The sequence below is a fragment of the Patiria miniata genome, unplaced genomic scaffold (genome assembly GCF_015706575.1).
Source record: "Patiria miniata isolate m_02_andy unplaced genomic scaffold, ASM1570657v1 HiC_scaffold_22, whole genome shotgun sequence".
Lineage (NCBI taxonomy): Eukaryota > Metazoa > Echinodermata > Asteroidea > Valvatida > Asterinidae > Patiria > Patiria miniata.
The window spans coordinates 5,743,946-5,756,683 of NW_024037061.1; the positions used below are offsets into that span (position 1 = coordinate 5,743,946).

Consider the following 12,738-nt stretch of genomic DNA (forward strand, 5'->3'; position numbering starts at 1 on the left):
AAATTAACTCTTCTCATTTTGTTTGAGACACGATTGAAGAGATTAGCGAGTTTTGAAATTTTGTTTTGAAATGGGACTTATTGCTGATGTGATTGCAATCGTAGAAGACGAAAAATTACTCTTTGAAAAATTATATATTTGTTCAATTGATTCTGGTTCAAATTATAATGAATAATAGCTTTTTAATTCAAAGACAAATTGTTTTTGGTTGACTTATTTAATCCACAAAATGTTTTTGAAGCCAAGTCGAGTTTTCTTGTACAGTTTATAAGTAGAATGTCAGATTCACAATGTACAATACAAACAAAAGTTTCATGTAAATGTAAAACAAAAAAAATGAGGCTTTTGTCTACTTGCGATGATTTGGGGACTATTAGGAGACTATGTACATGTACATGTAGTCCTTTATAGTCATTTTATCATGCAACTACCAACGCTTCTGGAGCAGTAGTAAAATAAATCTCCTCTGCGTTTAAATAAATAACTATATACGCTCTCCACATTTGTGAGGAAAAAAAAAAACATTGAAGGAGCTGAACAAAGTAAACCCATTTCCATAAGTCGGAGCATAATTATAGCTAATTTAAAGGGAATGTACAACATTTGCTTTTGCTGCACTTTTCAGAAATAAATCGATTTGGAGGATTAGTATGTTATAGCAAATATTGTTAAACTGACTTGTTTCACGTTTTGGGCTTGTATATGCTGGAAAAACCAAGACAACAAATCATGTTCTTGTAGTCTGGTTCCCTGACCCTACTTAAGATGAAACGGAGAAATGTAAAGACTTTAGGGAATTGTAAGGTCAAAGAATCAGTCTAGCATTAGCAGGCTTGTACCCCTTCACAAGTGTGTAATCTATTGCAAAGAAAATGCGGAATAACTAAATATGAAAAATTAGGAGCATTTTTTTTTAAAGCCAGTTTCCAACGCTGGTCAGCCGACCAGCGTTGGAAAAATACAGTTTTTCTTGAAAATGTCAGCACACCAGGAACCACCATTTTACAGGATGCTTTAGACCGTCAATCCCTAGCGATTCAGTAAGGTATTTCGTGATAAATTGATCATTTCGTTTTTTGATGTTTGCAAATGTTGTATCTTCCCTTTAAGCAATATGTATTGCATAACTTGCAACTGTTTTTTTTCTATTAGAGCATTTTGTGGACCATGAATCTAAAAAAAAAAAAAAAAGGACAATGAATCTGAAAAAAAAATGGATGGAATTAGCCGTGAACACGGTACCGTGAATTCAGATGAAATTGGGCCCTAAGATTGCTTTATTTTGCAATGGAGCGCAGGCATCATTGGACTACTTTTAGGGTTGATTGTTTTCCATCCTTCCTTCCTTACGAGTGCTGCCTTCATAATGGATGAAAATAAACGCACTGCCAGAAACACACCGCTTCTCTTAGCAATAAGTGCTACTATGGGTTCTTTACGGTGCATTAAATTACACGTGACCTACGGTTTTACGTCCCATCCGAAGGACAAAGCAATAATGGTTAAGTATCTTGCTTAAGGACACAAATGTCGAGACCGGGACTCAGTCGAACCCACACCCTGCTGATCAGAAACACCGATACGGAGCTTGAGTCCGGTGCTAACCGCTTGGCCATATGACACTTTACCTGACCGTCCCGTCTTAATATGGGATGGAATTTTCTCCCAAAAGTCTTGATCTTCGGATCGCCACACAAACATTGAACCGAAAACGAAAGATTATGAAATAAGCATTAATTTGATGAGTGTTTCAAATACTTTGGAGAGTTGTGACCTTTTCTTGATAATTTGGGGAATTGTGCACAGTTATCTGACTTATCTCTGTGGCGGGAGTCGATTTATTTAGCTGCACCCCGCGCCCGATATAGCGTTGCGGTTACAGCGCCCTCACCCTATACTACGTGACCAGCGATTCACCGAAGCGGGCGCCCTTTACGCACATCGTGCGTGCCGGTCATCAATCCAGCGAACGATCTACAAATTTCCTCTCAAAATTACCGATACAGATAACTACATCATACAGGTAAGTAGGGGTCTAGCCCCATAAATGTGGCCAATTTACTGGGAGTAATTGCAGAATACTTCGCTACGCGCCATGCCAGCTACGCGAATACTGAGTGGGGGGGGGTCCATTATTTGAGAACGAAGCAACACAAAAGGAATGGGAGTTACATTGTAAGTCCAAACATGGAGCTATAAAAAGGATCCAAACTAGCCCCACTAGTGTGGCCGCGGTATGCTGCGCTGAACCTTTGGCCACACACCGTGGTACCGCGCACTACTGAGGGCGTTTTCATAAAAATTACAGGCAGTTTCTTACATATGGTTGTATTTAGCCCGACTGCGTCTGGCCGTACAGTACTATCATGACTATCGCAAGCTCTGTCTGTCTGTAGTATGGAGCTTGCGATAGTACTGTCATGGTCAGACGCAGTCGGGCTAGGTTGTATTCTATGATGTCCCATCTATCACTTCTGGGATGCTTAGGTGTAATGATGTTCAATTTTCCGAGATATTCTTGAATCTTTCTGGAGCCCATAGGCCTATGCACTCGTGAAACGTCTGGTGATGGCAGCCATTTTGAATGTGACAAGAGATGACCTCAAGCTGTGACGTCGCGTTTATGCAAATTGCTTGTCGTGCGAGGGCGCGAGTTGCAAATGCGACGGCTGTTTCCTGTACCATGCATTTATCGTCTGGGGGCCACGTGCACTGATCTCTATTCAGGATCCACGGCACAGGAAACAGCCGTCGCATTTGCAACTCGCGCCCTCGCTCGACAAGCAATTTGCATAAACGCGACGTCATAGCTTGAGGTCATCTCTTGTCACATTCAAAATGGCTGCCATCACCAGACGTTTCACGAGTGCATATGGGCTCCAGAAAAATTCAAGAATATCTCGGAAAATTGAACATCATTACACCTAAGCATCCCAGAAGTGATAGATGGGACATCATAGAATACAACCATATGTAAGAAACTGCCTGTAATTTTTATGAAAACGCCCTCAGTAGTGCGCGGACCACGGTGTGTGGCCAGAGGTTCAGCGCAGCAAACCGCGGCCACACTAGTGGGGCTAAGTCCAAACCAACCACCCTGTTGGCGGCTATGTGGATACGGAGTGGGAGTCCCCTTGAATTAGCTCTACTGAGTGGAGCATTGAACTACGGTACCCTCCGTACAAACGATCCACCGATTTGGCATACTTTGGTGACGGCTTCACAGTACATAGGCAGATTACCCCGCTAAACTATTTGCTATACAAAACACCAATTAAGTACAAAAACGTCCATCCCAACCAAGCTTTTTCCCACAGAACCGCTGCACAGTTTGCCCCTAAACTCCGTACAATACCTCATGACATACTCACGTTATGTGCACTGAACAAACATCGGTGGATTCTGTCGGTTTTTCGGCAAAAATGATGAAAAATATGCCCTTTCCGCACTGAGCCAACCTGACACTTGAAATGTGCACGCGCGCAGAATGATCGCAGTCATTTTCGGTTCGATCGCTCGGAGCGCGCCGCGGGGGGGTATGGTAGGAGCGGAACGATAATATGCGCATGTGTACAAGTGCAAGTACGTACCCCCAAGGCGAGCAAGCGGCAGCAAACGGCACGCGCGTGTACATGTACGTCTTCACGCAGGGAGTTCGTACTGAAAATGTTTTCAACGAAAGCGTAGAACTTGTGGTTTATTTTTCGGTGAACATGCCGCCCGCGGACATATGCCGTTCCTAAACCCAGCGCAGGTACAATGCAGGACACAAGGAGAATGTAAGCGAAATTTCAGCTTCCTCCGTCAGGTAAAAATATGAAAAAAATGTGTTATAATTTTTTCCTAAACCCAGCGCAGGTACAATGCAGGACACAAGGAGAATGTAAGCGAAATTTCAGCTTCCTCCGTCAGGTAAAAATATGAAAAAAATGTGTTATAATTTTTTTCTCTATGGTGGTACAATTTATACCCTGGACGTCAGTCGTAATGCAATAAAGACGTCGTCCAACCTGGGCTAGGTCATACATGTCATATGGCCATGATGGCGTGGCGATCGTGTAGTCAGCATGGTTAGTACTCAGTAGTGTACTTTTTGTGGGGCCCCTGTTTTGTTTTGATCGAATTAGAATTTTTTTTTTTTCGGAACAAGACATTTTTTTTTTTATGTCTGAAAAATGACATTGTCATTGTCAACCTAAAGCAGACTTCTGAAAAAATTCCATACTGGATCACCACTTTTTTTTCAATTAATTTTCAAACGCCAAAAGTTGCATCTTTTGTGGTTATTCCCTACACTTTCCCTCCTCTACTCTCACCCTCTCCTTTCCTTTATTCCTATTTATTAATCAGTCACTTACTTCATCGAGATTCGAACCTCGGACTCTTGCTTGAAACACGAGACTTTTAACCGCTAGGCCACGCACGATCGCTGTTGCAATGATCAATCTTTGGACGTATTTGAAGTATCCAAAAAAATAAACTAAATATTCATGAGAAAATAAATATTCATAATGACGTATTGCACTATCATTGGCCGGCTCATGCGTTGTCATGGTTGTCGATGTCATGCATATAACGTACCGCTGTCTTCCAGACACTTCAATCAGTTTTGACCAGCTGCTTCAACTTACATGTAGTTCTGCACAACGTGTGCATCCAAAATGTGCTCTTAAAACACATTTTGCCTAATTTGTTTTCGCATTTCCAGAGCTTCCTGGATTCCTCTTGGGTGAAATCACAAAGGTGAGGTGAAAATTGATGTGTTTGGCGGCAGGTAAAGTGGTGAGCCAGTATGGAATTTTTACCGCAGACTTCTCTCAAATGACAACCCAATGATGAAATTTAGGGCTGAGGTAACTCCAGCTACCTTTTTGGTAATTTTTGAACAGTTTCTTGGGGTAGAAATTATATTTTTCCTACGCGGTTTACGGGCTGGTCAAGCCGGTTGGTGCAGCGCAACACGACTAGCGTGCTCACGGGCGATCGTGTAGGGCCCGGTCCCTATAAGGGAACAAAATCCACTTTAAAATTATTAGACCAACCAAACTAATTGGTGACATTCTCAATTAACAGGTATGTCATAGATAGAGGGCAGCGTTTTGATTTTTTGAGGGAAATTTGGGAATAAAATGACAATGACAGCGCGGCGACAACACGCATCCCGAAAATAAAGATGGCGATCACCGTGCGATATACTGTGAGCACGCACGGCACGCTGAATCGCAAGGCACAAACCTTGCAAGAAAATCATGATTTCTACCCAAAAAAACCTTCAAAATTGCAAAACAGGTGTCCTTAGAATTGAGAAAGTCTGCTTTTGATTGTAAAGGTGATTTTTAAGCAATTTAAAACATTTGTGACTCTCATTTGATCAAAACAAAACAGGGGGCCCTACACTACACGATCTCTGCTCACGGTACATCGCGCGGTGATCGCCATCTTATTTCCTTATTTGGAAAGAATTCCATACGGGGACATCACTTACCGGCCGTGAAACACATCAATTTACACTTCATCTTGTGATTTCACCGAGGTTCGAATCTCGATGAAGTAAGTGACTGATAAGTAAATAGGAATAAAGGAAAGGAGAGGGTGAGACTAGAGAAGGGAAAGTGGAGGAAATTACCACAAAGGATGCAACTTTTTGGTGCTTGAAAAAAGTGGTGTCCCAGTACGGAAATCTTTCCGTAGATTTTGTTCCAATATAGGAACCAGGCCCGTAGATACACGATCGCCATTTTTGTTGGGGGGGGGGAATTTCTTGAAAAGGGCACTTTCACATCCGTGTTGAAATGTAGACATGTTTTTTCTCCGGACACTTGGCCTCCGTGAAAATTGAATGGGGTGGGGGGGGCTGGGGGGCTGGTAGTTTCTGTCGATGGGGGTGCTGTTCAAAACCAATGATTATGCACACTAAATGAGAGAAAAAAAACAAAAATCATCAATTTCTACCTTTTACCTTTGACAACACACAGATGCCTCCATATGGTCATGCACAAAAAAAAATTGGCAAAAACAAAAATTCCCTACCTACCTACTCTATTTTCAAATGCCATGTAATCGGAAGCAGAACAATTTTTTGGGGGGCCAAGGTTATGGAGGCAGTTCAGTTGCCAGCCCCTTGCCTTGGCCCATACTGCACATTTTCAAACTCTCTTCATATGTTCATTGTTACAAATTCTACAAAGCTTGTTAAGTGCAGCTGACCGATACGTTTCAAAATGGTGACCACACAAGTATAAATAAAATGCAAAAAATGAATAGTCACTTTTATAAATTTATTTTTGAGAATGAAGATGTAAGGACATGTGCATTGTTAATCATTGTAACTGCAGGTCATATTCTTCATGTTCTTATGTGTATCGTTTTCTTTTCACTGACAGTTTTAATAAGATGAGGTGGAAGAATAAGCACTACCTGGTCATATTGCTGCTGCTTGTTTCCATTGGTCTCTACTTCTTTCTTTTTGGTAAGTTTACTTACATATGTATTAACATATAAAATGATGAAAAAACCCATAAAACGTCTTTGCATATGTGAGTGACTGATTTTCAACTATGGTGAGCGCAAACCTGTCTGTAGTGGCTGTACAGTGTAGGTGAGCAGCAGCGATACTCAAGTGTCTCTTTTAAGCATATCAAGATTGGTGCATTTTCTCCTGATGAATGTTAAGACAGTAAGATTGGTGCATTTTCTCCTTATGAATGTTAAGACATTAAGATTGGTGCATTTTCCTTATGAATGTTAAGACATTAAGATTGGTGCATTTTCCTTATGAATATTAAGACATTAAAATTGGTGCATTTTCTCCTTATGAATGTTAAGACATTAAGATTGGTGCATTTTCCTTATGAATGTTAAGACATTAAGATTGGTGCATTTTCCTTATGAATGTTAAGACATTAAGATTGGTGCATTTTCCTTATGAATGTTAAGACATTAAGATTGGTGCATTTTCCTTATGAATGTTATTGTTAAGACATTAAGATTGGTGCATTTTCCTTATGAATGTTAAGACATTAAGATTGGTGCATTTTCCTTATGAATGTTAAGACATTAAGATTGGTGCATTTTCCTTATGAATGTTAAGATATTAAGATTGGTGCATTTTCCTTATGAATGTTAAGACATTAAGATTGGTGCACTTTCCTTATGAATGTTAAGACATTAAGATTGGTGCATTTTCCTTATGAATGTTAAGACATTAAGACACCCAAAAACCATTTGGTACCAAGTCTCTATTTCTTAGACATTTGCTCATCAGCCGTCAGTCACATGTACAAAGTAGGCCTACTGTGTAGTCCACTTTTTGAAAAAGTCTTACATATCCAATTTTAATCAATTTGATTTCACTCTGCAACCTATTAAAACAAAATTGAAATCTGAGTTTTGTTTTACCTGTCTTTCCAGCATCTGATCTTACTAAAGTCCTGCCCACATTGCAACCAATTGAATCCCAAAACACATACTCGTATTAGGGCTGATGGAATGTACATGTATGTTGAATGACCAACACTACATGATTTCAATGAGTGTACACAGGCAAGTTATTCAAGCATTGTTACCACACCTCGTCAAACAAGACAAGGCAATTGTAGTAAAACTACTACCAGAGTATACAATATTCTACTTATTGGATTCAGAATGGCTGTTCACTGGATGCTTCTTTTCGTGCATCTGGTCGAAAGAATTGGCCAGTTTTAGCCCATTCATTGACCAAATGAGGGTGATCCTTAATGACACTCCTTGCCCAGCTAACACGTGACAATCATTTAGCCAGTCAGCCAGTCAGCCAGCCAATCAGTTGGTTGGTCAGTCGGTTAATCAGAAAAGGACACTAGCCTTGTCCTCTGGGACCACCACATCTTAAGCTTAAGCCAGCAGTTTAATTTTTGACGCAAGTGGACTTTCAGTTACTACATGGAGCACAGATCAAGACAGTGCTACATGTACATTTGCAACCATGATAACAACTACATTATGTATAACACAACCCCCCCCCTTCCTCCCCCCCCAAAAAAAAGTCGTTCTCCTAAAGAGAACGCAAACCCCATCTAAGAGCCAAGCAGGCAAAGCCAAGATTGTAAGAAATAATCACTCTTTTGTGTCATTTTATTGCAGGCCAGGACAACAGTGATGAAGCAGATGACATTCCATGGGAAAGCAGACGGGTTCTACGCTTTGATCAAATCACACGAGATCCATCTCGAGTGATCACATATAACTACCCAACCACTGGAAACTATACCCTCAGTAATATCAGCATTGACCTATCCAAAGCTGAACCAGAATGGAAGGAACTCGACCAGCATATGGTGGTTGTGACAGGATTCAGCCAGCATCAAGCATACCTTGGGCTGGGAATGATTGCCTCAGTACAGGCACATATGCCACTCAAGAAGATCGTTGTCTACAACTTGGGAATCCATCCTAAAATTGTCAAATCTGTAAGTGTCATTGTACCCGCTATCAAACTTGTAGCTTCCATACTTTTTGTACTCATGTTGTAATTGCCCAAACTTCTTCATGTAAACATTATGCGGTGTGAAAGACTTTGAAACTAATTTAATTGTTATGCTATGTTCATATCATTAAATATTTCCTCTTTATTTTCTGTACCCAAACGATTCACATACTTTGTTGAGATTTGAAAGAATATTTGTCTGTCGAAATGGCAGCGCCGCGGAGAGGAAAGACTCACCAATTTCCATCTGAAAACATCGGGCACATTTTACTAGATTAAGTAAAATACATGCCACCGAATGAAGATTAAGAATATCGACATGATCGACTGAGTAGTGTTTTCATTTTTCTGCGGGGTTTAACTTTGTTATTAACTGTTTAAAGCGTCCTAAATTCCTCCAATGTAGCCACTGTAATGTACAAAAGATAATTCACAAATTTGAGTCAATTTAGTTTTTAATATTTAATTTTATATTTTATGAGATGTAAATGTACGTTTATATATTTTGATATATGTTTCTACTTCACAGATGCAACAGATGTGTAGTGTAGAGGTTCGACAATTCAACTTTGACAATTATCCAAAGCACGTTCGGAAGACTGAAAACAAAGCCTGGAGAGTGTTTGCATTATTGGTAAGGACTAAAGAATGATCACGTTTTAATTATATAATAAGTTTAAAATTTGAGATCATTATTTAGGTTTTTATGGGGCGTTGGGTGGGGGAAGATTTAAATGTAGGAACCTTTCAGGACATTTTGCACCTAGACCACTGTTAGGCCAAAAAAAAAAGTATTGAAAATGTGCACTTGTAATGATGAAATACATTTGTTATCCCCATGCTGAATGCCAGTGGTGTGTGTAGCGTTCCTAGGACATTGAAACAAGAAGAGGTTTTGTTATGTATCTCAGTAGCTTGAATGGAAAACAGTACTCTTTATACATATGCAGGCCCATAGCCAAGGGGAGAGGGGTGTCCTTGGAAAGCAATTGGCCCCCTATCGGCAAAAGCCATGCATAAGTATGTTTTTTTTTTTATTGTAGTGTGCCCCCCCCCCCTTATGTGGTACTTTGGCGCCCCGGCGGTCCTTCCCCCCCCCCTTCCCACGCCTGGAGTTGGTGACAGCATTAATTGCCTTAACCTGTTAACCCTACATGTAACTCCCTAGGGTAATTTACTGGGAACCTTCCTCATCCATGCAAATCCCCAAAACCATATGATAAACTCTTACTGTGCTCATATTAAAAGTTGGACTCTGTATACCTAATTCCACCTAAAGCACAGTTAGTTTACTAGTGCAGTACTCATCCTAACAGATTCCAATAAACCCTGGTGTTGGAGTTTGGCTGGTTGGGGATCATTAGGGTTAAATTAATTAGCTGGAATAGAAAGCCGTTTCAGCCAATGGATTGGCTAAGCATCTTGATATGATCAAGTGAGTGCCTTTTGGAGCCGAGCTCCCATATGCTAAGAGTTCATTTGTTAGAAGTATACAATATACTCATACAGTACATGTAAGTCTTCACACGACAGACAGTTGGCAAAATCTGGCACTTAAAGTTGATTATTCTAATTTGTCATTATACTGTTGATTAAAATCTTTTCTTTCAGTTACTACTCAGTACTGAATTTTATCTTCTTTTGGATATTTTCTCCTTTTTGTCCAGGATGTCCTCAATGAATACGGTGCTTTCTTCTACGTTGATCCTCACATCCGTTTCCGTGCCCCACTGAATCTTCTATTTCCCTTCATCGCCCCTCACAAAGGACTCATCGCAAAAGCAGACAAAAAGAACACAACGTTTGAGACCACCCATCCATCTTTATATCATCTCTTTGGTCTCGACAAACTTGACATCAAAAAGAATTTCCCTCATGCCCCCGCTGTATCCCAAGATGCACTGCTAGTCGTCAACAGCTCGGACCTTCATACCAAGTTCTGGAATCCACTGGTTGCCTGTGCTTCCAAACTGAAATGCATTGCACCATATGGCGCTGTTCCAAATGATGTAACTCCATATGGACGCACACACACTCACAGGTATGACTTCACAGCAGTGACATTGTTGATGTATCGGACATTTATGTCCAAGTGGTACACAGATGCTAGGTTGAATAAGATGTTGGATAGAACACATGATTACACTGATCCTGGAGGTGTGCATGATTACATTTGGGCACATTACTGTAACCCACCCAAGAGTGACATTGATTGCAGCGTTCAAAAACATAGATGCTAATGTGTGTGAAGCAGCTCAAGTGATATTACAACTTTATGGGTGAATGCTTGATGTTTATCTTGAAAACTTGTGCAAGGCTAATTACTGGTCAGTACATTCGACTCCCATTAATAGACCCCTCTCACAGACCGACATCTCCGTAGGAAAATAGCAGCTGGGTATTCAATGCCATCAGGTACATGTATGGTGCGCGCAGTGTGCAAAATATTTTAATCACGCGCACATGTTGCTCGAAATTCTTCCAATTACAGCACAGCCAATGCGCGTCACGAAAATTTGACTCCCTTAATGCCGATGCACGTGACAATCTGTAGGCAGTGACGTCATTTGAGAGGGATCTAGAACCACACAAAGCCAAAACGTTTGTTATATTAGGATTTGTATTAAGATGAGCGTTAGTCCCATTCATTGTGCACATAGCATTTCTAAAATAATTAGTTTGTATTAAAAAATCTTGTATTGTATTGACAAATCTGGGGAAAATACAACTTTGTAAAGAGGGAACAAAAAAAAGGGGATTAGTTGTTTTTTTATTTTATTTGAACGGCTTACTTTCAGCGTCCATAAGAATAATGTCCCCAGTCAAATATATTCCTTCAGATTCAATAATCACATTTATTTGAGGTCAGATTTATTACGAATAATAAACGGTTGAGTGGATGAGTTGTTTTCAGAGAATGTTGATGTTTCCTCTTCCATGCAATATCTGATTGCAATATTTTTTACTTGTAACTACTCAAGTGCTTTCATGTACATTTCATGTAGAACAGTTTTATATTGTAGAAATAATATTTGTATTCATGTTTGTATGTAAAAGAGGTTATATATTTTAGTACATGTACTTTCAATACTGATGTTGTTGAACTACAGTCAACAGTACATTAAACGTGTGTGAGTATCAAAGTGTAAAGTGCACTTTTACAATTTGTCTTTGTCTGTGTTCTTGTTTTGTTTTCTCAAGTTTAAAATCTGTATGATGGAAAATGGGCAAATTTTGACAAAGAACCCTACAGGGGCTCATTCTCCAATATTTCCCTTGAATGGTTTCCTCAGTAGTTGGTATTGTGATAATTTTCATAAATCTTTGTGTTTTTAATTTCCCCATATTCATCAAAAGTTTTCCAGTGAGCTAGTTTATATTCACAGGGCATTTTTTAAAGCAATTTATAGCAGTCAAATTTCTGCCAAACTTTAATTGGCATTTTACCTCAGACAATTGCACAGGCATGATAGGTCGTGCTCAAGCAAACTTTAAATGTTCTCTTCATTACAGGTACAATTTACCATAGAGAGAAGTCAAATTTTGTACAAAATTTAATCAAATTCTTCAACCATTTTGTTTAACTTAGTTCTAGTTCTAGATATTTCAGATTGTGTTAAATTGTTTGTTTTTTATTGAAGTTAAACATTTTGGAAATTCAATGTGCATGAAAATTGCAACCTAGATGCCTGCCAGGGTCCTTAGAACATGCTCTCCAACATTTGGCTCCAAGATTTGCCTCGCAATGAAACTGTTGAACCTATGGAAGTAAGTAGGTACTCCATGCACATTGGAATATTGTAATAAAACAATTCAACATTCAAACATGAACTATGTACAGTGTTCTTTATTCATTACAGAGACTTACAGAGATGTGCAGCATAAAACAATACAAGTTACAATATACGTACATGTAGTCAAGGTTCGTGAGGTATAACCAATAACACCATGTGTATTTTACAATGAAGTCCCTATTTACACACTTCACACACAGTATCAGTAAACAAGTGCATCTTCAAGTATTTGTTCAAAATCTGATGACTGCCGTAACACACATCTACTGATTTGCTTCACTGCATGAATACGCCTTTCCTTATAATCTAATAAGCACTTATACGTACTCCAGATTTGTTCTCTACGCATCTGCATGAATACAAGGCAATCATTAGTTCATTTAATGTTCACTGGTGCCTGTGAACATGAAAATATCAACACAGGATCAATCCATTCCAGCCATGGTTCACAACAATTTGAAAGACGGCAAATAATCATAT

At 39.6% G+C, this 12,738-nt stretch overlaps 1 protein-coding gene across 3 annotated transcripts; it reads left to right on the forward strand.

Moving 5' to 3' along the window:
• The first annotated feature begins 1,913 nt into the window (after nucleotides 1-1,913).
• LOC119730298 lies at nucleotides 1,914-11,631 on the forward strand. Of its 3 annotated transcripts, XM_038203119.1 has the most exons (6): nucleotides 1,914-2,023; nucleotides 3,750-3,808; nucleotides 6,384-6,469; nucleotides 8,122-8,447; nucleotides 8,994-9,098; nucleotides 10,132-11,631. In XM_038203119.1, exons 3-6 carry the CDS (start codon nucleotides 6,394-6,396, stop codon nucleotides 10,702-10,704), a joined length of 1,080 nt encoding a protein of 359 aa, XP_038059047.1. In that variant the 5' UTR covers nucleotides 1,914-2,023; nucleotides 3,750-3,808; nucleotides 6,384-6,393; the 3' UTR covers nucleotides 10,705-11,631. The 3 variants fall into 3 exon arrangements, with proteins under 3 accessions (XP_038059047.1, XP_038059046.1, XP_038059045.1); XM_038203118.1 differs by lacking the exon at nucleotides 3,750-3,808; XM_038203117.1 differs by lacking the exons at nucleotides 1,914-2,023; nucleotides 3,750-3,808 and adding an exon at nucleotides 5,421-5,550.
• Nucleotides 11,632-12,738: the final 1,107 nt, after the last annotated feature.